Below are 27,877 nucleotides of genomic sequence, written 5' to 3'. Positions count from 1 at the left end.
TTCTGCTGTTTATGCACTGTGTGTGTGATGGGTGTCTGCTTTTTGTACACTGTGTATGTGGTGGGTGTCTGCTGTGTATGTGCTGTATGTGTGGTAGGAATCTCCTGGGTGTGTACTGTGCATATGGTGGGTGCTTACTCTGTGTGTGTCGGTGCCTGCTGGGTGTTTGGATGGTGCCTGCTATGCATGTGTGGTGCGTTTGTGGTGTGTGCACTATGTGTATGGTGTGGGCTCTGTGTATGTGGTTGGTATCAGCCCTGTGTGTGCTGTGTATGGTGATGGTGGAAGACAGTTGGGGTTGGAATTGTGGACTAAAGGTTTGGAACCTCAAAGGGCTGAGATCCTGCAGTAGGAGAGAGAGAGAGGACTGGGGTGGGTTCAACCTGGGGCCCCCACGGCTCCCCCCAAGGTTTGGAGAGCTGGAAGCTCTGCCCTTTTCCCCTCAGTGGAGTTCTCCCTGACTTATGGGGGGCATCACTGGGATGGGGGCAACAACTGGTTTAAGGGGCCCTTTTTGTGGTGCAGAGCCCATGAGACGGGAAAACCCGTGCCCAACCAGACATACCCCTCCCCCCCTTTCTCATGGAGCTCAGACCTTTGTACCTCTGGATTTAGGCCACAGACTCCATCCTCCATGTCCTGCCCCCTGCCCAACAGGGACCCAGGCCCCTTCCCTTGCTTCCAGCAGCCCACTGGGCCTGCTCCCATCCTGTCCCAGCCTCCAGCCCCAGTAGCTGTGCTGGGACCCCCCCCACTTATCCTGGCCCTGGAGCGGAGGGGTTGGAGGCTTCTCCTTGGGATGGGGAAATGGGGCAGAGCACTCAAATATGGTTGATAGATTGGTAAAATAGGGTGAGGCAGGCTGCTCAGTGAAGAGCATCCCTTCTGTATACAGTGATTTCTGCCACGGGAACTTGGGCTGCAGTGGATGGAGTGGGGCAGGACCCAACCTGAGGTGGAGTCCCAGGGAAACATCCAGTTCCAAGCACTTCCCTCTGGCCAGGGAGGGCCAGGGAAGGACTGATCGAGGAGGGGACAGCCAGGGTGAGGGGTGGTGGACACTAGCTGGGTCTCAGCCCTGGTAGAGCCGGGGGTCCCTCAGGGAAAGGTGAGGTTATCTGAAGATCAGGATACGTACAGGGTGGATTTATCAATAAATAGTATTTATTGAGCTTTTACTGTGTGTAGTACACTGTACTATCCATCAGTTGTATACAATGGAGTTTATAGACACATTTTTTGCCATAATGAAAAATTTTTACTATCTAGAAGGGGAGATGGACATTACTATAAATAACTAATTTACAGATTTGTACATAAATCCAGTGGGGCTGAGAGGGGGTGAATACCAAAAGTACAGAAGGTATAGATTCAAGTGCATAGATGATGTCGAAGGGAGGGGGAGTTGAGAAGAGAGGGCTTAATTAGGGAAGATCTCTTGGTGGAGCTGTGACCTTAATAAGGCTTTGAAGGTGGGGAGAGTGGTGGTCTGGCATATAATAATAATAATAACGATGACATTTATTAAGTGCTTACTATGTGCCTTCATTGTTTTAAGCGCTGGGGAGGTTACAAGGTGATCAGGTCGTTCCACATGGGGCTCACAGTCTTCATCCCCATTTTACAGATGAGGTAACTGAGGCACAGAGAAGTTAAGTGACTTGCCCAAAGTCACACTGCTAAGTGGTGGAGTCAGGATTTGAACCCATAACCTCTGACTCCAAAGCCTGTGCTCTTTCCACTAAGCCACGCTGCTTTTCTGTGTGAGGAGGTAGGGGGATTGCATTTCAGGCCAGAGGAAAGACCTGGGCAAGGGATCAATGGTGAGACAAGATGAGATCTGAGCACAGTGAGTAAGATGGAGCTAAAGGAGTGAAGTGTGCAGGTTGTTGCTTTAAAGCCCATGGTAAATAACAATGATGGCATTTGTTAAGCTCTTACTATGTGCCAAGCACTGTTCTAAACAGTTTCTGTTTGATGCAGAGGTGGATGGGCACCCACTGGATGTTCTTGAGAAGTGAGGAGATGCAGACCGAATTTTTTTAGAAAAACTATTCAGGCAGCAGAGCGAAATATGGACAGAAGTGGGGAGAGAGAGGAGGCAGGGAAGTCAGCAAGGAGGTTGGTACAAGAGTTAGGGCCCGGTAGGAAAGTGCTTGAATCAGCATACTAGCAGTTCGATTGGAGAGGAAAGGAAGGATTTTAGTGATGTTGTGAACATAGAACCGACAGGATTTGGTGACAGATTGAATATGTGGGTTGTGTGTGAGAGAGATGAGTAGAGGACAATGTCACGGGCTTGTGAGGTAGGGACAATAAAGGGATTGTCTACAGTGATAGGAAAGACTGGGAGATTTATCTCCTTTGGTGACTGCTGCTGCCAGGAGGTGGGTTTCTGGTCAGGACAGCCTGGGAGGGTGGCAGCGGAGAGGTAAGGTGGAGGCCCTGCCGGAACCCCAGTTAATTCCCAGCTCTTCAAGACACACTACCAATCAACCTTCTTGGCAGTTGTATGCTTATACTCTTCAACAACCCTTGTGATGAAATGTGTATTCAGTTGTAAATTCAGTTATTCTTTCAGCTATTTCATTCTGACCCTCTATTACCTATTATAACCTTGTTTTTTCTCCTGTCACGCTCTTTGTAAAAACTTTTTGTCAGTCTGTTTACCCCATTTATTTTAAAAACTACAATGACAGGGCGAGTGTCTTGTTTCCGCTCCCACTACCCTCCTATTCAATCAATCTATCAATCAGTGGATATTGAGCACTTACTGTGTGAAGAGCACTGTACTAAGCGCTTGGGAGAGTACAATACAATGGAGTCGGCAGACAGATTTCCTGTCCACCAAGAGCTTACAGTCTAATCCAAATAAACTAAGGATATGTACTTAAGTGCTGTGAGGCTGAAGGTAGGATGAATAAAGGACAAAAATCCAAGTGCAAGGATGATGCAGAAGGGAGAGGGAGTAGGGGAAAAATGAAGGCTTAGGGAAAGGCTTCTTGGAGAAGATGGGATTTTAATATGGTTTTGAAGGGGGGAAAGAGTGATTGTCAGTTATGAAGGGGAAGGGAGTTCCCAGCCAGAGGTTGGATGTGGGTGAGGAGGTCAGTGATGCATTCTTTGATCCTCTCAACCTGACCTACTCACTCTGCTTTATTCTCTTTCTCTATCCTTGTCTGTCTCCTGCTTACACCACCTCTCCTATTGTCTGGAACTCCCTCCTCTTTCAGATATAGCAGACCACAACTCTCCAATTCTCCCCATCTTCAAAACGGTTCTGAGATCCCATTTCCTCCAGGAGGACTTTCTTGAATCAACTGTAATGGCCCCACCTTCTATCTCCCAACTAGTACTCCAGCCCTGCCCCTCCACCTAGGCAGTTAAGTCACATCATTGGACACACTTATGTACCTATTTTAAGTGCTCAATCACTCCCTCTTTCTGGAGTTTATTCAAGTGTCTGCCCCTTTCACCAGGCTGTAAGCTCTTCGAAGGGGGGGATCCTGTTTCTTAACTCCTTAGGTGCCCCTCCACGTAAGCAGTTAAGTCACAGCATTGGACACACTTATATACCTATTTGATGTGTGCAATCACTCCCTCTATCTGGAGTTTATTCAAGTGTCTGCCCCTTTCTCCAGGCTGTAAGCTCTTCGAAGGGAGGGAATCCTGTTTCTTAACTCCTTAGGTGCCCCTCCACCTAAGCAGTTAAGTCATAGCATTGGACACACTTATATACCTATTTTATGTGCTCAATCACTCCCTCTGTCTGGAGTTTATTCAAGTGTCTGCCCCTTTCTCCAGGCTGTAAGCTCTTCGAAGGGAGGGATCCTGTTTCCTAACTCCTTTGCATCCTTCCAAGAGCTTAATATAATTCTCTGCACACAATAGTACTAAATCAAATCAATTAAAGGCATTTATTTATTTTTTCTGGTATTTGTTAAGCATTTACTATGTGTCAAGTACTGTTTTAAGCCCTGGGGTAGATACAAGCTAATCAGGTTGGACAGAGTCCCTGTCCCACGTGGAGCTCACAGTCTTAATTCCCATTTTATAGATAACTGAGGCACAGAGAAGCTAAGTGACTTGCCCAAGGTCACACAGCAGACAGGTGGCACAGCTGGGATTAGAATCCAGGTCCTTCTAACTCCCAGGCCCATCAGACTCCCAGATCTGTGCTTCATGTGAGCCCGTTGTTGGGTAGGGACCGTCTCTATATGTTGCCAACTTGTACTTCCCAAGCGCTTAGCACAGTGCTCTGCACACAGTAAGAGCTCAATAAATACGATTGACTGAATGAATGAATCTACTAGGACATCCTGCTTCTCACTTACTGAGCGCTTACTATGAGCAGAGCACTGCACTCAACATTTGAAAAAATTCAATACAACACAGTTGACAGACTCAAACCCCAACCATAAGGAGCTTACAGTCTAGCAGGGGAGACAGATATTAAAATACATTACAGAGATGTACATAAGTGCTGTGGGGCTGCGGGAGGGGTAACTATCAAGTGGCTATCAAGTGTACAGATTCAAATGCATAGAAGACATGGAAGGGAGATAGGAGAAATAAAAGCTTAGTTGGGGGATGGCCTCCTGGAGGAGAAGTGATTTTAATAAGACTTTAGATTGAGGAGAGTGGTGGTCTTCCTTCTTCTTTATGGTATTTGTTAAGCATTTACTATGTGCAAGGCACTGTACTAAGGTCTGGGGTAGATACAAGCTAATCAGGGTCGACACAGTTCATGTCCCACCTGGGGTTCACAGTCTTAATCCTTAGTTTACATTTGAGGTTACTGAGGCACAGAAAAGTTAAGTGGCTTGCCCAAGGTCACATGGCAGACAAGTGGAGGAGCCGGGATTAAAAACCAGGTCCTTCTGATTCCCCGGCCGGTGCTCTACTCACTAGGCCTCGCTGCTTCTCTGCCATATGTAAAGGGCATATGTAAAGGAAGTTTCAGGCCAAAGGGAGGATGTGGGCAGGGGGTATTCAGTGGAAGAGACAAGATTGAGATAGAGGTACGACTAAAGTTGTTCTTCCCTGCTATCAATGGTGGAACTGCATCCTTGAAGGTGAGTATTTTTGAGGGAGAATCTCTTACCTATTGGCACACCTGCACATTTTTACAAGAAGCAGCATGACCAAGTGGAAATACCACAGGCTTGGGAGTTGTGGCTCTGCTACTTGCTTACTGTATGACCTTGGGCAAGTCATTTAATTTCAATGTGCCTCAATCAATCAATCATATTTATGGAGTGCTTACTCTGTACAGAGCATTGAACAAAGTACTTCAGAAACCACAATACAACAGAGTTGGTAGACACGTTCCCTGCCCAGAAAGAACTTACAGTCTAGATGGGGAGACAGACATTAAAATGCATTCCAGACATTTATAAAAGTGCTGTAGGGGTGAGGATGGTATGAATAAAGAGTAAATTTATCGCCAAGGCGATATAGAAGAGAGAGGGAGTAGGGGAAATGAAGGCTTAGTTGGGGAAGGTCTCTAGGAGGAGATGGGATTTTAATAAGGCTTCAGAGATGAGAAGGTAGGTTTTGAAGAGGCAGGATATGGGCAAGGCATTGGCAGCAAAATAGATGGGATAGAGGTTCCTTGAGTAGGTTGGTGTTAGCGGAGCAAAGTGCGCCTTTGCAGTAGGAAATTAGAGAGATAAGATAGGAGGGGGCAAGGTCACTGAGTGTTTCAAAGCCAATAGTAAGGAGTTTCTGTTTGATGTGGAAGTGGATGGGCAACCACTGGAGATTCTTGAGAAGGAGGGTGGCATGGACAAAATATTTTTGTGAAAAATGATCTTGGTAGCAGAGTGAAATATGGACTGGAGTAAGGAGAAATAGGAGGAAAACAGGTCAAAATGGAGAGTGATTCAGAAGTCAAGGCAGGATACGGTACGTGCTTTGGATCAACTTGGTAGCAGTTTGGTTGGAGAGGAAATTGCAGGCTTTAGCGATGTTAAAATGTTTAGCCTCAGTTTCCTCATTTGTAAAATCGGGATGAAATAACTTAATAGGTGAGCCCCGTGTGGAACAGGGACTATCAAACTTGATTATTTTGCATTTACCCCAGTGCTGAGTATATATGCATATATGTTTGTATGTATTTATTACTCTATTTATTTATTTTACTTGTACATATTTATTCTATTTATTTTATTTTGTTAATATGTTTTGTTTTGTTGTCTGTCTCCCCCTTCTAGACTGTGAGCCCGCTGTTGGGTAGGGACCGTCTCTATATGTTGCCATTTTCAATAAATACAACAATGAATGAATGAATGAGTACGGTGCTTGGCATACAGTGAGTGCATGCTTAATGAAAAGAATAATGCACCAAACCACTATACTTAGTCCATGAAAATGCAGAAGGAACTTAGTATGTACAGTACCATTAACTAATTGGATCATTGATTGGTTTAGGACAAAAATCACTTTCCCTCCCTACCAGAGCCTCTGCCGGTAATCTCCAGGAAAGTGCCCGACTTATGAGACTTTCTCCCCAATCCATTATTCCCACTGCACAGATGGGAACTGAGGTGGGAATGGGAAGCAGTGTGGCTTAGTGGAAAGAGCCCGGGCTTTGGAGTCAGAGGTCATGGGTTCGAATCCCAGCTCTGCCACTTGTCAGCTGTGTGACTTTGGGTAAGTCACTTAACTTCCCTGGGCCTCAGTTCCCTCAACTGTAAAATGGAGACTAAGACTGTGAGCCCCACTTGGGACAACCTGATCACCTTATATCCCCCCAGCGCTTAGAACAGTGCTTCACACATAGTAAGTGCTTAACAAATTCCATCATTGTTAAGGGTGCAGCTAAATTCTCCAGCTCTGGCTCCGGGTCCCACCCAGCCAGTGAGTTTGTGGCTGGGGGCCAGACGGGGACAGAGTCAGGGTCGTGGTCAGCATCCAGCTGGTGGGTTTCACTTACAGCTGCCATACCTCAGCCTCTCCCATTGACTCTGGCTGTGCCAGAAAACCCGGCTGGATTGTGAGATTGAACCAGGAGCGGGGTGGTGGTGGTAGTGGTGGTGGGGTTGGATCTTCCTCATGCAAACTGGGACCTTGGGGCCCAACTGGAGGGGTTTTGCCTGGGAAATCCAGTCCCAAGGGCCAGGCATTCTGTCCAGAAGAAGGTGCTTTAGGCTGGGAGATCAGTTGGTCTATTCCCCTGCCTCCTGAAATGATCCGTTCAAGCAGGCGGCATAGGGCCCATGATACCCCGTCCTCCTAACCTGGTGCCCGCTGTGGTGACATTGTCCCCCCAGCAGCTGTTTGCATTGAACTCCAGTCTTTCTCCTTCTGTATCTCAAATCAGACCTGGGGATGTCCGGAAGAGCTGACAATCTCTGTGGGACTGGAAAGATGCCAAACCAGATCTCTCTGTGCTCAGGCAGCCCGCTGCTCCCCAAATCCAGTCCCTACCCAAGATGGCTTGATCCAGGGATGCCCTACCAGCTACTTGAAAGCTTGGCAGCAGCAGGAACCAGTTGGCTCAGGCAGTGACTCTCCTGGTGACAGGATCTCTGAGGGCCCAGGGCCCAGGGAGCAGGCACCGTCTGGACCTTGTGACTGGGAAGGTCCCTGATTCCTTCATTCATTTGTATTTATTGAGTGCTTACTGTGTGCAGAGCACTATACTAAGTGCTTGGAAAGTACAATTCGGCAACATATAGAGACAGTCCCTACCCGACAATGGGCTCACAGTCTAGAAGGGGGAGAAAGACAGCAAAATAGAACAAGTAGACAGTTGTCAATACCATCAAAATAAATAGAATTATAGATATATACACTGATCACAGAGCCAGAGGCGTGGAGGGAACTTGAGGTTAACCAGTCCAATCCCCTGCCTATAGGTGTCCCCTTGGGACCCTGGGGATAAGTCCTTTCCTCACGAGTGGACAGGATCCCTCCTTTGGTAACCCTCAAAACTCCCCTTCCTGCCCCCACCTCCAAAAGTAAGATGATTCTTTTCCACTTTTGGTTGCAGTTCAGAATAATAATAATAATAATAATAATAATAATGGCATTTGTTAAGCGCTTACTACATGCAAAGCACTGTTCTAAGTGCTGGGGAGGTTACAAGGTGATCAGGTTGTTCCTCGTGGGGCTCAGCTCACCGACTCAATCCCTATTTTACAGATGAGGTAATTGAGGCACAGAGAAGTGAAGTAACTTGCCCAAAGTCACACAGCTGGCAGTTGGCAGAGGCGGGATTTGAACCCATGACCCCTGACTCCAAAACCCATGCTCTTTGCTACTGAGCCACGCTGCTCAGAGGTGGGGGGGGTAAACTGAGTCCAGTGACCTGTCTGGGGAGGATGTGGGGACTGGAAGCCCGATCTGGAGTCATGCGGTGCCGAGCAGGATAGCCCTGCAGCCTCTCTCCACAATCCCTGATTTCCCCTGGGGAAAACCGGCTCCTAAAACAACACAACTTGGCCATGGGCCCCTCAGAGGAGAGTGGGAGCTCCTCCATTTGAGGGGAAGTGGTGGCCAATTTGCCTGCCACCCCCAAGTCTCCACCTTGCCAAGAAGACTCAGCTGGCTTGAGCTAGAAAGAGTGACCCCCACATTTGGGTCTGCTGCCCCAGGTCCTTAACTTGGAAGAGAGTGAGGATCTGGGCTTTTTCAGGTTAGAGGGGACTCCTGACAGCTCTATTCTCTCCAGACATGGGACAGGACCCACCCCTTCCTTCTCCAACCCCATCCTCTTCCTTGGCATTGCTTTGAGAAGGTGTTATGGAGCCAGAATCCGGGAAGAGTTAGGGACCCCCAACAACCTCCTATGGGCAAACTGTCCAGGGTCTGGCCTGAGAAAGGAATCTTGCCAGCTGCTTTGGGATCAGCACTCAGCATGCTCTCCACCTCTCCCAGCCGGTTTATCATCGCACAACATCTCTCCATCTCCTCACCCTCCAGTTGCTCCCTTCCTGTACAGCCCCTTGCCCTGCCCCAGACAGAAAGACTGGATACTTCCTGTAGGGTAGGACCCCTCTCCCCATCCTCCTGGGCCTGACATCCCCCTCCTGACACCCCATTTCAGGCACCACCTGTATTCTCCCTGTCTCTACTGGCTCCTCTGGGCTCTGCCTACTCTTTTCCCTCAAAGTGACGCTTCCCTCCTTAGCTCACACCTGGGACCTCGCTGCTCCCCTGCTGGGAAAGAAGTCTGAGTCCCACTTCCACCCTGTAGAGATCCCAAGAGTTGAAGGAGAGGGAGCTGGGGAATGAATGGAATAGTGATGAGATTACCACTGTCCAATACAGAAACCAAGGGTGTGATCTAAAGGTCAGAGATCAGGGACCTGAAACTTACCCCCTTTCAGGGTCCTGCCATTAGAATTGGGGTGTCTAGGCAGGGGCGGGGGGCCTGGGGTAGACAGGTGGGAGACAGCGAGCCCAGACCCAAGCATTTTGGGTGGATCCATTCGTCGTTCCAGGGATGGGTGGTTCTGAGGTGGGGCAGACTGGAACTCAGGAAAGCATTCCCGCTTCCACCCCACCCTCAACGCGGGCCCTGCCCTCTGTGCCCAGTAGGCCCCATGAGAACCCACTGGAACAGCAAGAAAAAAATGCACTGACACCTGCAATCTGCCTAGCTCTGGGGCGCATCAGAGTTTTTCCCATCAGTGATCTCACTGCCTCTTTCAGCATCCCTGACAGCCAGTGGGGCTAACCAGGACCCTTCCCTTCATTGAGGAAACAGAGGCCCAGAGAGCTTCAGCCACTTAATGATAATAATAACATTAATAATAATATTTGCTAAGTACTTACTATGTGCCAAACACTGTTCTAAGTGGTAGGGTAGATAAAAGGTTCTCAGGATGGACACAGTCCCTGTTCCATGTGGGCCTCATGGTCAAGGTAACTGAGGCCCAGAGAAGTTAACTGACTTGTCCAAGGACACACAGCAGTCCCATGGGAGGGCTGGGACTGGAAACCTGGTTCACCTAACTCCCAGTCCCACTTGCATATTCCCTGGAAGAGTCCCAGCAGCACCTGGGAAGGGGAGAGGAGCCACCGTAGACCCCATTCTCTCTCCCTGCTCTAGATCCCACTCCACCGGACCCCTCAGGGTCCTGCCACAAAGGGAAAAACTCGGTCTCCTGCCTGTCCTGGGCTGAATCACTGCCGACTCGACATTGTGTTTCTTTGGGCCCTGGCGGGGCCAGGCTTGGAGGGCGTTTCTGCAGAATGGAACAGACAATGACGAGGCCCAGGAGCTGGGTAATCCTCTTGGGAGCGACGGGCCCCAGGGGACGGAAGTCAGCAGAGAAGGGAAACGAAGAAAAAGGCGGGCCCGCCCCTCCACGGCACTATAAAACGACCCGGGACTGGGCCAGACAGCACTTGCTCTCGGCTCTCTGTCTCTCTCCAAGCCTCACTGCACCCATCCTTCCTTCCATCCTCTCTCTGCTCACCATGACCTCCTGCAGACGCCAGTACTCTTCCTCCGGCTCCATGAAGGGGTCTTATGGCCTTGGGGGCAGCTCCAGCCGCGTCTCCTCCGTCCTGGCCGGCGGGTCCTGCAGGGTCCCCAGCACCTACGGGGGCTCTGGCTTTGGGGGGATGTCGGTGACCTCAACCCGCTTCTCCTCCGGGGGTGCCTGTGGAATCGGAGGCGGCTACAGCAGCGGCTTCGGTGGCAGCAGCTTTGGCGGGGGCCTGGGTAGCGGCTTTGGTGGGGGCTATGGCGGGAGCTTCGGCGGGGGCTATGGCGGGAGCTTCGGTGGTGGTTTTGGCGGTGGCTTCGGCACAGGTGACGGGCTCCTGGCCGGTGGGGAGAAGATGACCATGCAGAACCTGAACGACCGACTGGCCTTGTACCTGGAGAAGGTGCGCGCCCTGGAGGAGGCCAACACCGACCTGGAGATCAAGATCCGTGACTGGTACCAGAAGCAGAGGCCCAGCGAGGCCCGGGACTACAGCCCCTACTACAGAACCATTGAGGATCTGAGGAACAAGGTGTGGGGCCGGTTGGGTAATGCAGGATAGAGCCTCAGACTTGGCTGAGGGGAGCACGGAGCAGAGCTATGGTGTGGGCAGTCTGTTCAAAGCTCATAATTAGAGATATATGCTTAAGATGGGGGCGGGGGGCAGTATTCCCAGCTGCTGAGACCCTCAGGTCTGATCTGAGGTCCCGGAAGAGCTGGAGTCTTCACTCCAGTGGCTCCAGTGGAACAATGACTTCACCACAGCTAGAAGGTGGTGGGGGCCTGAGCCCTCAACATTGCTACCCAGCCAGGGGCATGTGTGATGTTGGGTTGGGGGACCAGATATCTCTTTCTAGCACTGGAAGCCGGGCAGGAGACTGACTGTCCAGGCCAGATATGGGCTAAATCAAAGGGCCCTCCCCTACCCCACAGCGTGTTATCCCTGTACAACTGAAAATCCCTGGAAAGAGTTGCCATGGCACCCAGACACTGCCTGGGGCACCAGCTGGGCCCCTCGCCAACTCCTGAGCCTTGTGCCCTTTGACAAGGCTCGGATGAACCTGGAAAGATATGGGCTGCTTCCCAAGGGGAAAGGGGACAGAGTCTCTGTTGTGTCAGAAGTCGGGCCTGGGGACAGGAGGGGACTCATGCCACCCTCCTTCCAGCTGGGACGAGCAGGGCCATTTTCTCTCATGGGCCCAAATGACTCTGGAGTGACCAGCCCTGCTCCCTTGCATCAGTCCCTGGGAAGGGGCTCGAAGGGGGTCTGGAATCCTCATCACTCAATCAAACCTGTGTATGGAGCGCTTACTGTGCCTCTGACCTCTGCTCCCCAGATTCGGAACGCCACCCTGGAGAATGCCCAGCCCCTACTTCAGATCGACAATGCCCGGTTGGCAGCTGACGACTTCAGAAACAAGTGAGTGAACCCCTCTTTCCCGTGTCCGTTCCAGGGACTGACTGGTGGGGGCGCTGTTTTCCAGGGATCATCTGACTCCTAAGGAGGAGGGGGTCTGGGCCCAGCGGGAGCCAGTGACCAGAGCCCTTCAGAGCCCTTCACACCTGTCCCCGTTGCTTGTTGCTTCAACTGTCCAGGTACGAACATGAGCTGGTCCTCCGTCAGAATGTGGAGGCCGACATCAATGGGCTGCGCCGTGTCCTGGACGAGCTGACCATAGCCCGGTCCGACCTGGAGGCACAGATTGAAGGGCTGAAGGAGGAGCTGGCCTACCTCAAGAAGAACCATGAGGAGGTGAGACCGCACTGAGTGGTAGCAGTAGATGTACTGGGCCCGGGTGGGAGGAGGAGGGGACCCTGAAGACCTGGAAATGACAGAAACTGAGATGTGGTCTGTCTGCGTGTTGATCCTGAGACAGGGTGGGAGGAGGGAGGGAGGTATGCCAAAAGACACAACTCCCCGAGCCAGGATGGACTCTGGCCATAGTGACCTGGTTTGGGACCCAATATTCCATCTCGACTTAAGGGAAAAGGAAGGGGATTTTATGGGGGAACGGCAGGCTAGATTTGGGTGGGAGGACTCTTCCCAGACCCTTACAGCCTCCCAGTTGGTCAAACCACTCGAAAACTCTCAAATCTGGTGGGCAGCTCTGGTAGGGGAGCGATGCTGGAGTCCAGTCCAGACCGTTGTGGGGACGACAATGGCATTTCCACAGCTCTGAGTGACTCTGCCTAAACATATCATCTCTGCCCGTTCCCAGGAGATGAGGGCCCTGAGGGGACAGGTGGGCGGAGACGTCAGCGTGGAGATGGACGCTGCTCCGGGCGTGGATCTGAGCCGCATCCTGTCCGAGATGAGAGACCAGTATGAGAATTTGGCAGAGAAGAACCGCCGTGATGCCGAGGCCTGGTTCCACAGCAAGGTGGGTGCCCACAAAGAGGGGTGACCATGGGGGAAGTGGCAAGGGACCCCAGATTCCTGCACCGACACCCTGTGTCTCCCCCATTCTAGACTGAGGAGCTGAACCGTGAAGTGACATCCAACAGCCAACTGATCCAGAGCAGCAAGAGTGAAGTCTCAGAGTTGCGACGCTTGTTCCAGTCCCTGGAGATTGAGCTCCAGTCCCAGCTCAGCATGGTGGGTGCCTGCCCGGACCCCCAGGGGTCCGGGTGGAGAGAACTGACCCGGGGCCGAGGAGAGAGGTGAGTGACCGTCCCCGCTCACCCCTGTCTTCTCCACCCCTAGAAAGCCTCTCTGGAGAACAGCCTGGAAGAGACCAAAGGGCGCTACTGCATGCAGCTCTCGCAGATCCAGGGCCTGATCAGTAACGTGGAGGAGCAGCTGGCCCAGCTGCGCTGTGAAATGGAACAGCAGAACCAGGAATACAAGGTCCTGTTGGACGTCAAGACCCGGCTGGAGCAGGAGATTGCCACTTACCGTTGCCTGCTGGAGGGCGAGGATGCCCAGTGAGTGGTGGGATGGGCTTTCTGGTTGCCAATGTCCATAGGATGGGTTGAGGAGGTCTCTGCCCCTGGAGTTCTTCAGTGCTGGCTCTGTCTCTAATGGCTTCTCTCTCCTCCCCTTCTTCAGTATTTCTGGCCAGAAAATATCCGGCTCCCAGTACTTTTCCGGCTCCCAGTCCTCCCGAGACGGTAAGGCTGCACATCTGTAAACGGCTTTAGGAAGTTCAACTTCCTCATCTGCGCAGGGTTCTCCCATTAGCTCCACTTCGGGGTGGGTGTTGCTCCTTTGGTCATAGTGACAATCTTCAGACTGTACCCAGCTCATTACAGATATCAAGCATAAAATTACTGCAGCGTTTGAACCCTGACTGTCTTCCATTCTGCAACTGCCCCCGGCCCATTCCCTCCACCCAACCTCACATACACCCACAAATGCCCTCATCTCTGCTGAGCCCCGGGACCAGCCCCTTAATGGATCAATCCTCAGGGAGAAATGGTCCTGGGGATCCCCAAGGTTCTAGTGACCCTGCCCTGCAAAGACCCCATCTCCCTTCCACTCCCAACTCACTTCTTTTCTCTCTCCAACCCCACTGTGGTCCCCCAGCCTCTTCCGGCAGCCGCCAGTTCCGCACCATCATCAAGGATGTCCATGATGGGCAGGTGGTGTCCAGCCACGAACAGGTTGCCTGCTCCAAGCACTGAGCCACCTGGCATCTTGGGTGGCACTCACCGAGCCCTTCTGCCCCTGCCCCTCATCAGCAGCCGCTCCCACACCAGTCCTGGGGCCGATGTGGGGGTCCGTGCTGGTGACAGGAGCTCAGGGACTGTCTGGGCCGGTTTCCCCACCCCGCTCTGCTCCCATAGTGCCTTCTTCCATGTCTCCCCTTCTCCAGCCCTGCCACCTGTAGCCACCTAATAAAGCTTTTTCTGGTTCATGCAAACTTCTGTCTGGTTCAATCCCTCTACTTGGAAGGGAGGAAGCTGGGGGGGCAGCAGGAGTGGGAGGATATTTCCTTTGTTCTGATCTCTGCTTGACCTGATGACCGCTGGTGATCAGGAAGATGACCCACGTCTCACCTGGTCCTGTCCCCTGGGCCCCTGAGGAACGATAAGGGGGCAGGCATCCCACAGGGATGAGTCCCTCCAGTTCAAAGGTCAACATTTTCCATGGCAGAGCACCCAGCCAGAGGTCCACAAGGCCTTAGCTCTGACTTCTGCTCCCAGATCAAGAGTTGGAGAAGCAGTCCGGCCTTGTGGAAAGAACATGTCCCTGGGAGTCAGAAGCAGCCGGGTTCTAATTCCAGCTCTGTCATTTGTCAGATCTTGTGACCTTGAGCAAGTCTCTTAACATCTTTGTGCCTCAGCCGCCTCATCTGTAAAATGGGGATTAAGACTGTGAGCCCAACATAGGACATGGACTCTGTCCAATCTGATTAGCTTGGCACACAGTAAGTTCTATGTACTTACTATAGTAGTACATATAGTACATATAGTAAGAGAAGCAGCGTGGCTCAGTGGAAAGAGCCTGGGCTTGAGAGTCAGAAGTCATGGGTTCTAATTCTGACTCCACCACTAGTCAGCTGTGTGACTTTGGGCAAGTCACAACTTCTCTGTGCCTCAGTTACCTCATCTGTCAAATGGGGATTAAGACTGTGAGCCCCACATGGGACAACATGATCACCTTGTATCCCCCTCAGCACTTAGAACAGTGCTTTATACATAGTAAGCGCTTAACAAATACCATCATTATTATTACTTAATAAATACCACAAAAAATAAAAAATCTAAGTGCTGTATGTGCTAAGGCAAATTACCTAACCTCTGGTCCTCACTTGGATGAAAGCAATGGAGTTCCCCATCAGAAATGAGTGACAAACCTTGCCTCTGAAATTTCAGGACTGAGGAACTAATTATAAAGTAGTTGTTTGTTCAGCCCCACTTAGACCTTAGTGGAAAGAGCACAGGTTTGGGAGTCAGAGGATGTGGGTTCTAATTCCAACTCTGCCCTTTGTCTGCTGTGTGACCTCGGGCAAGCCACTTAGCTTCTCTGTGCCTCAGTTACCTCATCTGGGGATTAAGACTGTGGTTGTCTCCTGATAACCTTGTATTTACCCCAGTGTTTAGAACAGTGCTTGGCACATAATAAGCACTTAACAAAATACCGTCATTATTATTACTATTATACTTTCCCACCTTGAGCTCAGAGTGCAATGAGCAAGTTGGCAGGTAGCAGCACAGCACACTGTGAACTGCGTGCCAAAGTTTTATGTGCAGGACCCATTTAAGGCAGAAGTGACCGCAGCATAGTGCTCTTGCTGTGCCTTTAGCTGTGATCAGTCTTCCGTTGCCTCGGTAACTGCTATGGTCTTCTCCACCCACCTTAGCTAGCTATTTGTTAGGATTCCTGCCTCACCTGTCCACCTTGCCAAATGCCGTAGGTGGTTCTTCAGTCAGAAACATTCCCCTCAATGGCACAGCCCCAGCAGAGAGAAGGAGCCCCAAATTAGTGGAAAGAGCACAAGATTGTGAGTCAGAGGACCTGGATTCTAATCCTGGCTCCTCCATTTATCTGCTGTGTGATCTTGAACAAGTCATTTAACTCCTCTGTGCCTCCATTCATTACCTCATCTGAAAAATGGTGCTTAAGACTTGAGCCCCAAGTGGGACGTAAAATGTATCCAACCTGATTAGCTTGTACCAACCCCAGTGCTAAATACATGGCCTGGCATATAGTAGGCATTGAACAAATACCTTTTAAAAAAAGCAAAACCCCCATAAACATTGGAGCTGGAACTAGAGTTTCCTCGATCCCAGACCTCTGCTCTTTCCAATGGATACACAGCAAGACAGAGGGACTCAATTTAGCCACCTGTACAATAGCAAGACAGATACTGACCCCCTTCGAGGACCAGGGTGGGGGAAGAATTAATTGAATTCTCTCAAGGGGAGGGAGGTATGGGAATAGCAAAGGAGGGGGAGGTGAGACGTCCAGGCTCTGAAAGGGGCTCTGGTGGTGGCCAAACTGGGTGAGCTGGCCTCTTTGCTTCAGCCCCTGCTACCTTCCCCCTACCTATGATAATTATGGCACTTTTTAAGCACTTAATATGTGCCAAGCACTGTTCCAAGCACTGGGGTAGATACAAGTTAATCAGGTTGGACACAGTCCTCATCCTTCATGGAGCTCACAGTCTAAGTCTAAATCACTTGACGGTATGACTTATTTGGGCTGAGAGTGGGGCTAACCAGGTAGTGGAGATTGGTGGCCAGAAAATACGGGGTAGGATGGGGTAAGGCAAGGCTCTGAGACTACAGACACTGTCCCTCCCTCTAGACTATAAACTCACTGTGGGCAGGGAATGTCTCTACCAACTCGAGTTGTGCTCTCTCAAGTACAGTGCTCTGCACACAGTGAGCTCTCAGTAAATACTACTGATTGATTGACCAGCCGGAGAAGAAGGAAGGGAGCTGACTGCCACCTCCGAGGTAGTACTAGTCACAGTTGTATTTATTGAGTGGCTGCTGGGTGCAGTGCTCCGTATTCAACTCTCGGGAAAGTGTAGCAGAAGCTCAAGACACATTCCCTGTCCACAAAGGGCTTACACTCTCACGGAGGAGACAGACAGTGAAATATTTCTGAGCAATGGAATTAGAATAAATAAATTGGATGCCCAAGTGATGAGGATGGCTAAAAATTAGTCCATAAGAACTAGAAGTAGCTGTTGAACTGATGTGGCATGGGAATTAATGAGGAAGACTTGTTGATAGAGTTTGGCCAAATGGAAAGAGTATGGGCCTGGGTGTCAGGAGACCTGGGTTCTAATCCCAGCTCCACCACTTGTATGTCACTTCACCGCTCTGTGCCTCGGTTTCCTCACTTGTAAAATAGGGATTAAAATACCTGTTCTTCCTTCCTCTTAGACTGTGAACTCCTTATGGGAAAGGGACTGATTCTGATCTGATGACCCTGTATCTACTCCAGATCTTGGTACATTCTAAGTGTTGTATTGTACTTTCCCAAGCACTTAGTACAGTGCTCGGCACACAGTAAGCACTCAATAAATATGAATGAATGCTTAACAAATATCACAATCATTATTGTGACTGATAGTGGGATTTTAGGAGGGCCTCGATGGTGGGGGAGAGGTGAGTACTGGCAGATTTGTAAGGGGAGGGAGTTCCAAGAGGGGTAGTGTGGATGAGAGACTCAGGTGTTAATAAGATGTGAAAGGCAATGATTAATAATTAATCATGATGCCATTTATTAAGCATTCAGTATTTCCCATGATGATGTAATGTCCCATAATTAAAGACAGAACATGCATGAAGGGACTGATTCTAGGGATGGCACCATTCACCTTGAACCTTGGTAGTCACATTCCCATGGGGGCACAGAGTGTAACAAGCACCTAGGTGGGCAGAGGGCAAAGTCCACATGAGAAATTTATGGGCAAAACCTCTTTTCATTCATTCATTCATTCCATCGTATTTATTGAGCACTTACTGTGTGCAGAGCACTGTACTAAGTGCTTGGGAAGTACAAATTGGCAACATAGAGAGACGGTCCCTACCCAACAGCGGGCTCACAGTCTAGAAGGCTAAAATGAAAGCTAACAGCCCTTTTGGCTAAAATGATGTTGGCAGTGTCGATGTTGTGCTGTTGCGCTGGGATAGACCCTTCAATCAATCAATCAATCATATTTATTGAGACCTTACTGGGTACAGAGCCCTGTACTAAGCACTTGGGAGTGTACAATATAACAGAGTTGGTAGACACATTCCCTTCCCACAGTGAACTTGTAGTCTAGTAGGGTAACAGCCATTAATCAAAAAACAAATTATGGATATGTACATAAGTGCTGTGGGGCTGTGGGAGGGGTGAAAAGGGTACAAATCCAAGTGCAAGGGTGACACAGAAGGGAGTGGGAGAAGAGGAAATGAGGTTTTAATCGGGGAAGGCCTTTGGGAGGAAATGTGGTTTCAGTAAGGCTTGGAAGATGATGATGATGGTATTTGTTAAGTGATTATTATGTGCCAAGTACTGTTCTAAGTGCTGGGATAGATACTAGCTAATCAGGTTGGACACAGTCCCTGTCCCACATGGGCTCAGAGTCTTAATCCCCATTTTACAGATGAGGTAACTGAGGCACAGAGAGTTAAGTGACTTGCCCAAGGTCACACAGAACATGTGGAAGAATCTAGCTCCTTCTGACTCCCAGTCCCGTGCTCTATCCACTAGCCCACCAGGCGAGGCTGCTTCAAAAATCTCAGAGATCATCACTGCCCTTGTTCACTAGCTAGTTTTCGGGATAGTAATAATAATAATAATTATTTTGTTAAGCCCTTACTATGTGCCAAGCACTGACTGACTGCCTCAGACTGAGCCCCCCTTTTCCTCTCCCCCTCCCCATCCCCCCACCCTACCTCCTTCCCCTCCCCACAGCACCTGTATATATGTTTGTACAGATTTCTTACTCTATTTATTTTACTTGTACATATTTACTATTCTATTTATTTTGTCAATGATGTGCGTCTAGCTTTACTTCTATTTATTCTGATGACTTGACACCTGACTGCATGCTTTGTTTTGTTGTCTGTCTCCCCTTTCTAGACTGTGAGCCCATTGTTGGTTAGGGACCGTCTCTATATGTTGCCAACCTGTACTTCCCAAGCGCTTAGTACAGTGCTGTGCACACAGTAAGCGCTCAATAAATACGATTGAATGAATGAATGAAGCACTGTTCTAAGAGCTGGCTGGACCTGTCTACACCTCACCACGGTGGGTGGGGTAAGATAGCTAGGAATACTGTGTGATGCCCTGGGGTAGACAATGAGATCAGACAGTCTTTGTGCAACACAGGGCCCACAGCTTAAGAGGGGCGAAGAGCCCGCATGGGATTCCCATTTTGCAGAGGAGAAAACTGAGTCTCAGAGCAGTTAGGCGGCTCACTCGAGGCTACACGCAGCTGATACTTGGTAGAGCTGAGGCTAGAACCCAGCCAGGTCTCTTGGCTCCCAGCCTTGTGCCCCTTCCAGTGGGTCCTGGGTTCTTGCCTGCATTTCTGCCTGATCCCACAGTGATTCCCTGCACAGGCAGATGGGAGGAGCTGGAGTTGAGCTGCCTACTTAGTGGCTTCCCAACCTCCCCTGAGGCCATAATAACAATAACAACTGAGATATTTGTTAAGTAGTTACTACGTGCCAGAAACTGTACTAAGTGCTGGGGTGGATACAAAATGATTGGATTGGACACAGTCCCTGTTCCACACAGGGCTCACGGTCTTAATCCCCCTTTTACAGTTGAGGGAACTGAGGCACAGAAAGGTTAAATGATTTGCTCAAGGTCAAACAGCAGACAAGTGGCTAAGCTGGAATTAGAACCCAAGTACTTCTGATTCTCAGGCCCATGCTTTATCCACTAGGCCACACTACCATGGTGTCCCCTCTCCAGCCACCAGCCCACAGCCTCAGACCAGCTTCTTCTGGGTGGGCTGCAGCAGAATGAACCCTGCAGGGGTGGAGAGGGAAGTGGACTCTAGAGAAGGGGCACCTTGGGCCTCTCAGATTCTCTCACACACCCTCCTCGCTACCTGGTTGCTCCTCCCGAGTTCCGGAGACCCTGGGGCCTGTGCAGGGAGGAGGGAATGATGGGTAGGAATTTGCAGCTGGAAAATCCCTTTTCTGGCCTGAATCTGCCCAGGCAAATCTGGCTGTGTGTGTTCAACAGAGGGAAGGAGCGAGAGATCAATCTTCCAGTCAAGGGGAGAATAGCTTACAACCTCACCAAGCCATCTGCCAGGTGGGCTCTTTCCCCACGCCCCAATCCTGTGTTTCCCCCTCTTCCCCTTCCCCCACCTCACTGCTGCTCTGAGCGGTTAGGGTTAGGGTTAGGGTTAGGGCTAGGGCTGGCCCAGACCCTGGCTGGGTGGTGGGATGGTCAGAGACTCTGAACCTAGTACTGCCCACCAGGTAGACACTAAGTCCATCAGGAGGCAGATTGTTATTATTATCATTCATTCATTCATTCATTCATTCAATCGTATTTATTGAGCGGTTACTGTGTGCAGAACAACGTACTACGCACTTGGGAAGTACAAGTAGGCCACATATAGAGATGGTCCCTACCCAACAACGGGCTCACAGTCTAGAATGGGGAGACAGACAACAGAACAAAATTTGTTAAGAGCTCACTATGAACCAAGCACTGTTCTAAATGCTGGGGTGGGTACAAGTTAATTAGGTGGGACACAGTCCCACATAGGGCTCACAGCCTAAGTAGAAGGGAGAACAGGTATTGAATCTCAATTTTGCAGTTGGAGAAACTGAGGCATGGAGGTGTGACTTGCCTAAGGTCACCCGATAGGCAAGGAGAGGAGCCAAGATTGGAGCCCAGTTCCTGTACTCTTTCCACTAGGCCACACTGCTTCTCACGTTGATTCTGCTGGGGACAGAGGAGAAATCGTTGGGGGGCAGAGGGAGTCCTCCGGGGCTAGGTTTTCCCAGTGCAGACTGGGCCTGGAGGCATGGTTGGACCTGTCTGAGAATCAGTGAATGGGGAGCAAGGGAGCAGAGGCTCCCGGATGCACTGGTTGAGCAACTTGGGGGGCTGGAAGCTTGGCACTGCCCACACGCCTGCCCGGAGGAGGAGGAAGATGGCAGAGCCGCAGCCAGACTGGGAAGGGCTGGGAGACCGGCGCCTTCCCCTTCCTGTATCTGTGGGGGTTGCCGGGGTAACCTGGGGAATGGGAGGGGCTGCCTCTGCCTCTGGGCCAGCCCCATCTCCCACCTATAAACAGTGAGGTTAAGTCAGTCAATACCACAATCATTATTATTATTCTCAGTCAGTCAGTGGTATGTATTAAGTGCTTAGAGTGTGCAGAGCACTGCATTAAGAATTTGGAAGAGTACAACACAATAGAGTAGGTAGGCACCATCTCTGCCCTCAAGGAATTTACAATCTGATGAGGGAAACACAAACTGGGGAAGCAGCGTGGTTCAGTGGAAAGAGCACGGGCTTTGGTGTCAGTGGTCATGGGTTCAAATCCCAGCTCCGCCAACTGTCAGCTGTGTGACGTTGGGCAAGTCACTTAACTTCTCTGTGCCTCAGTTACCTCATCTGGAAAATGGGGATTAAGACTGTGAGAACTAGGTGGGGCAACCTGGTCACCTTGTAACCTCCCCAGAGCTTAGAACAGTGCTTTGCACATAATAAGCGCTTAATAAATGCCATCATTATTATTATTAAATTAAATTACAGACGGGGAAGTGGAATACATGGATAGGAACATAAGTGGTGTGGGGATGGGGTGAGCATTAAAGTACTCAAGGGGTGCGGACCGAAGTGAATAGGTGACGCAGAAGGGAGGGAGAATAGGGTGGGGAGATGGGTTAGTCAGGGGAGGCTTCCGGGAGGAATGTCTTCTCTCTTTCTCCCTTCATCCCCATCTTTTCCCTCTCCCCTTCTCCATACCTGGTCCCTTCTTTCTCCCTGCCCAGTCACCCCTAGGTTCACCCCACTCGCCGACCCCGGCCCTCCCTGTTAGACCCCAGAGGGTGATGCCACTGGGGTGACTAGCCCAACCCACCCTGGGGGCGAGGAAATGAGGAACTTGGCCAGCTCCGGAGGAACCCACCTGGGACGGGGACTGCCAGAAGGGGTGTGCCCGGGTGGAGCAGATCCTGGGGGAGCTGCCGACCCCTATAATAATAACAATAATAATTATAGTATTTGTTAAGCACTTACTATGTGCCAAGCACTGTTCTAAGCGCTGTGGTAAATACATGGTAGTCAGGTTAGCCACAGTCCCTGTACCACATAGGGCTCACACTCGGGGGCTCAGAGAAGTGAAGTGACTTGCCCAAGGTCACACAGCAGACATGTGGCGGAGCTGGGTTTAGAACCCAAGACCTTCTGAGGTCAACAAGGTTAACAAGTACCATAATAATAATAATAATTATTATTATTAGAACCGTGCTTGGCACATAGTAAGTGCTTAACAAATGCTATAATTATTATTTTTATTATTATGGGGGTCGGCAGCTCCCCCAGGATCTGCTCCACCCGGACACACCCCTTCTGGCAGTTCCTGCCCCAGGAACTGATTCCTAGTTCCGTGCTCTGTCCACGCTGGGGTACATGTGAGGTAATCAGGTTGTCCCATGTGGGGCTCACAGCCTTAATGCCCATTTTACAGACGAGGTAACTGAGGCCCATTCATTCATTCATTCAATTGTATTTATTGAGAGCTTACTGTGTGCAGAACACTGTACTAAGTGCTTGGAAAGTACAATTCAGCCACAGATAGAGACAGTCCCTACCCAACAACGGGCTCACAGTCTAGAAGGGGAAGACAGACAGTAAAACAGAACAAGTAGACAGGTGACAAAACAAGTAGACAGCTCTGCCAATTGTCAGCTGTGTGACTTTGGGCAAGTCACTTAACTTCTCTGTACCTCAGTGACCTCATCTGCAAAATGGGGATTAAGCCTGTGAGCCCCCCGTGGTACAACCTGATCACCTTGCAACCTCCCCAGCGCTTAGAACAGTGCCTTGCACATAGTAAGCGCTTTTAATAAATGCCATCATTATTATCATTAGACAGGTGACTTGGGGAAGTCGTTTCACTTCTCTGTGTCCGATCCCTCATCTGTAAAATGGAGATGAAGACTGTGAACCCTATATGAGACAGCCTGATTACGTTTTATCTACCCAGTGCTTAGAACAGTGCTTGACACATAGTAAGCACTTAACAAATACCATTATTATTATCATTATTAGGAGCCCACAGAGGCGGGGGGAGGGAGTGCCAGGAGGAGGCAGGGGCACAGGAGGAGGTGGGGGAAGGAGGAGCAGGGGGACAGGCCCAGAGAAGTGAAGCAGATTGCCCAAGGTCACACAGTAGACAAGTGCTCTGCACACAGTAAGCGCTCAATAAATACAATTGAACGAATGGATGAAAGTGGAGGAGCCGGGATTAGAACCCACGTCCTCTGACTCCCAAGGCCGTGCTCGTTCCATTAAGCCACGCTGCTTCTCCAGAGTCTCCTCAGTCCCGGGTGGGAAGAAGGGGAGCCCTGTGGTTCTTAGCCAGGCCTGTCCCCTTCCAGGCCGGGCTCCCTCAGCTGTCAGGGCTTTGCGGGGCCTAGCTCGCCATTGAGGTGGGGCACTCGAGTGACACCGAGCAAGTGTCAGTGAGACCTGCAGGGCCTCAGTTTCGCCATTCGCGAAATGGGGTGAGTAATCTTGGCACCTCCTTCCCGGCTGGTGGTTGGCGCCGTAGCTCTCCTCGTTGTACCTTGTTCTCACCTGTCCCACCGTCGACCCCTGGCCCACGTCCTTCCCCTGGCCTGCAATGCCCTCCCTCCACACATCAGCCAAAATAGCTCTCTTCCTCCCTTCAAAGCCCTACTGAAAGCTCACCACGTCCAGGAGGCCTTCCCATACTGAGCCCCCATTTCCTCTCCTCCTCCCCATTGCCCCCCCCAACCCTACCTCCTTCCCCTCCCCACAGCACTTGTATATATTTATTACTCTATTAATTTTACTTGTACATATTTACTGCTCTATTTATTAATGATGTGCATATAGCTATAATTCTATTTATTCTGATGGCTTTGACACCTGTCTACATGTTTTGTTTTATTGTCTGTCTCCCCCTTCTAGACTGTGAGCCCGCTGTTGGGTAGGGACCGTCTCTATATATTGCCGACTTGTACTTCCCAAGCGCTTAGTACGGTGCTTTGCACACAGTAAGCGCTCAATAAAAATGATTGAATGAATGAATGAATGAATGAATGAAAGAGGTGCAGGCTCGTCCTCCCCCCTGGGATCCTCGTTGTTGTTGTCTGTATCTGAGCCAGCTTATACTGCCTAGACGTCCTCTGCCCCGCTGCCTTCTGCCCCTTCTCTCCCCCTTCTCCTCCTGCTTCCCATCTCCTCTTGCTTCCTTCATCCTCCTGTCTGATTCCTCTTGTCCCTCTGCCTCTTCTTGTTCCTATGCTTCTTCCTGTCCCCACCTCCTCCTGCTCTATCCCCCCTTCTGCCCCTCTTTCCCACTCCCTCTTGCTCCTGACCTTCTCCTTTCCCCCACCTCCTCCTGCTCCCTACCTCCTCCTGTCCCCCGTCTCCTCCTTTCCCCATCTTCTCCTGTTCCCCTGCCTCCTCCTTTCCCCCACCTTCTCCTGCCCCCCTGCCTCCTCCTGCCCTCCGCCTCCTCCTCCTCCTCCCCACCTCCTCCTGTCTCTCTGCTTCCTCCTGTGCCCCTGCCTCCTCTTGTTCCCTACCTCCTCTTACCCATTGCTCCTCCTGCACCTCTGCTCCCCACCTCCTCCTTTCCCCCAACTCCTCTTGCTCCCATTGCTTCTCCTGCACCTCTGCTCCCCACCTCCTCCTTTCCCTCTAACTCCTCTTGTTCCCCTGCCTCCTCTTACCCATTGCTCCTCCTGCACCTCTGCTCCCCACCTTCTCCTTTCCCCCGACTCCTCTTGCTCCCCTGCCTCCTCCTTCCCCCACCTCCTCCTGCCCTCTGCTCCTCCTGCCCCTTCCCTCGACCCCTTCTGCCCTCCAACCCCCTCCTACCACTCCACCCCCGACCCCTCTGCGTGGTCCTCCACCTTCCTTCTCCTGACACCCCCGCCCCTGCCTCTGTGTGCTCCTAAGAATACTAATAATAATGGTATTTGTTAAGCGCTTGCTATGTGTCGAGCCCTGTGCTAAGCGCTGGGATAGATGCAAGGGAATCAGTTCATCCCATGTGCGGCTCACCGTCTTCACCCCCATTTTGCAGATGAGGTAACTGAGGCCCAGAGAAGTGAAGTGACTTGCCCGTCTCTTATATGTTGCCAACCTGTACTTCCCAAGTGCTCAGTACAGTGCTCTGCACACAGTAAGCACTCAATAAATACGATTGAATGAAAGTGCTGGAGCAGGGATTAGAAACCACGTCCTCTTACTCCCAAGCCTGGCCTCTATCCACTAAGCCACGTGGCATCTTTCTTGCCCCCCACCTCTGCATGCCCCTTCTGTCCACCTGCCCCCTTCGCCCTCCTCCTGCCCATGCCCTCCCAGCCCCCTTTGTCCCGCTTGCAGAAGAAGGCACAATTTTGAGGTCAGCACCTGGAGGCCTCCCGGCCGCTGTGCATGCAGATCATGGGGGAAGGAGCGGGAGAAAGAGAGAGGGAGCGGCAGAGGCCCGGGGGACCGGGCAGGGAAGGGGGTGAGAAGGAACGGGGGCAGTGGGAGGGGGCACAGTTGGTGAAACAATAGCAGGGAGTGTGAGAGGTTACAGAACGCGTCGGGAATGTGGAGCCAGGGCTGGGAGCCAGGACTCCCCCGGGTTCCAGCCCTGGAGGCGTCCCTTGTGTGCTGTGTAACCCTGGCAAAGTCACTTGACCTCTCGGGGTGCCAACAAAGGCCTCAGCCATAACCCGGCTCCGCCACCTGTCAGCTGTGTGACTTTGGGCCAGTCACTTCACTTCTCTGTGCCTTGGTTACCTCATCTGTAAAATGGGGATTAAGATTGTGAGCCCCACGTGGGATAACCTGATCACCCTTTATCCCCCAGCACTTAGAACAGTGCTTCGCACACAGTAAGCGCTTAACAAATGCCGTCATCATTATTATTATTATTATTCTAAAACGGCCACGGGAGCCCACTGTATGGGTCTCACTTCTCAGGCACTCTTTTCCGCAACCGGGTTCCCCATCTTGGCCAGGCTGGGCTAGATGTTAGAACCCTTCCACATCCCCTTCCTCCCTTTGCAGTGCAGACCATAACCAAAGCGCTTTGCCCTTCAGTTCCTGGGCCAGAAACACCCTCTGACTGTGGACAACAGTGTGGATACCAGTGACGGCTCATTGTGGGCAAGGAATGTATCCGTTCATTGTTATCCAAGCACTTAGTACAGTGCTCTGCTCATAGTAAGCGCTCAAAAATATGACTGAATGAAATGCGATCGAATGACTACTGGCCATGTGTTAACCCCAGTTGCAACCCTCTTTGCTGTTTCAGGTTTGGCAGGGGCTTGGCTGCCCAAACTTTACAGCGGCAGTGCCTTTTTTGGGAAAGTTGCCCCCGTATCCACATCCCCCCCCACCACCACCCCCGCCTCCTCTCTGTCCAAAGCCCTTCGGGGACTGAGCTGGGGAAGCTCTTCCCCACCGAAACCTTCTATACCCCACTTGCAGGCCTGGGCCTGCCCTCCTTCTGAATTCCAAGAGTCCAACCAGGTCTGCTGGAGTCCAAACACATGGAGAAGAGTGGTAGGAGCAATCTGGCCCACAGTGCTCACTGTGGGGAACAGCTGAGCAGGAAGCCCCCTTTCCCATGAACCCAAGTCATTTTGACAGGGTGTTCATTGTCCCTGCTCGTGGGCTAGGTGGGCACGGGGCAAGCACCAGGCCGTTCTTGGGGTGGCGGCTTTGAGGGGTGTCTCATCGGACGCTGCAGTCCGATGCCTGTCTCTCCTTGAAGAGCCTAACCGCCTGCCTCCCTGCCCCCTGCTCTCCACACTGGTTGAGCTTTTATGGGTGAGGGGAAAGAGGAGGGGGGAGAGGGGAAGGGCTGGGCCCCACCTGGCAACTCCTCTGTGCTGCCTTGGGGGAGGGAGAGGGCCTGTTCTGGGGGGAGGCTGCCCCACCTCCCCCTGTGTTCCCCTACATCAGCCGCACATCCCGGGAATGTTCTCGGCCGGCTCTGTTGGGACCTGCCCGGGCTGGGGGGAGGATGAGGTTAGCAGTGCAGACGGGAGTGGATTCCTCTGACACCGTTCCTCTCCTTGGTGCAGGGGGCAGGTTCCTGCTACGGTTTGAAGCTGCAGAGGGGCAAGAGGGGCTCAGGCATGAGGGGAATCGAGGAGAGTAGGGATGGGGGAGCTCTTGCTGGCCAGTGAAGCTGAGGGCTGGGGCCAGATCCTAGTCTCGGCCCTTACTGAACCCACATTAAGCCCCCTACCTGCTTCCTACGTACCGGACCTCGGAATTGGTCTGGGAAGGAAACTCTGGGCAAAGGCCAAGACGGAGCAGCAAACAGGGTCACTAACAGCCCCAGTTCAGCGCCAGTCAGCCCAAGTAACAGTTATACCTTCAATACACAAAGTGCTTTTATCTGTCAAAGCAACTTCTCCTTATCCATCTTCCTTTGTTCTTTCAACATCCCTGGAAGGTAGGGAGAGGCACAGATTATTTTCCCCATTTTGTCCAGTCCCAGCCCGCCGTCTCTGGGCTCCCTCCAACCTGAGCCTCCACCCACACCCACAAAGGCTGCACTGTCCAGCCTGTTGATCCAATCTCTTACCTCTTCTCTCACTACCCTCCTGCTCCGCCTTAGCCTCAGGCTCCCACAGTCTCCCAGACAACAAGGCCACCATTGCAGGGACCCCAGAGTCCTGGACACTGGCCCTCCTGCTCCCTTCCAGCCCAACATACTGTGGGTCTGCAAACAAGTTTTATAATCTCTCTTCCCCCCGGGTGGCTGGAGGAGGAAGAAGAAGAAGAGACAGTCCCCAGGGACATTGTG

General features: G+C 51.3%; 1 protein-coding gene across 1 annotated transcript; it reads left to right on the top strand.

The window, feature by feature from the left end:
- The first annotated feature begins 10,431 nt into the window (after window positions 1-10,431).
- Window positions 10,432-14,066, top strand: LOC119934197 (keratin, type I cytoskeletal 14-like). Its single transcript, XM_038753616.1, has 8 exons — window positions 10,432-10,974; window positions 11,780-11,862; window positions 12,039-12,195; window positions 12,662-12,823; window positions 12,913-13,038; window positions 13,147-13,367; window positions 13,492-13,553; window positions 13,969-14,066. The coding sequence occupies exons 1-8, from the start codon at window positions 10,432-10,434 to the stop codon at window positions 14,064-14,066; spliced, it is 1,452 nt and encodes a 483-aa protein (XP_038609544.1).
- The last annotated feature ends 13,811 nt before the right edge of the window (window positions 14,067-27,877 follow it).

The sequence above is a fragment of the Tachyglossus aculeatus genome, chromosome 11, assembly GCF_015852505.1.
Source record: "Tachyglossus aculeatus isolate mTacAcu1 chromosome 11, mTacAcu1.pri, whole genome shotgun sequence".
NCBI lineage: Eukaryota > Metazoa > Chordata > Mammalia > Monotremata > Tachyglossidae > Tachyglossus > Tachyglossus aculeatus.
The sequence above is the reverse complement of the archived record's forward strand: the minus strand, read 5'-3'. Positions and strand labels throughout refer to the sequence as shown.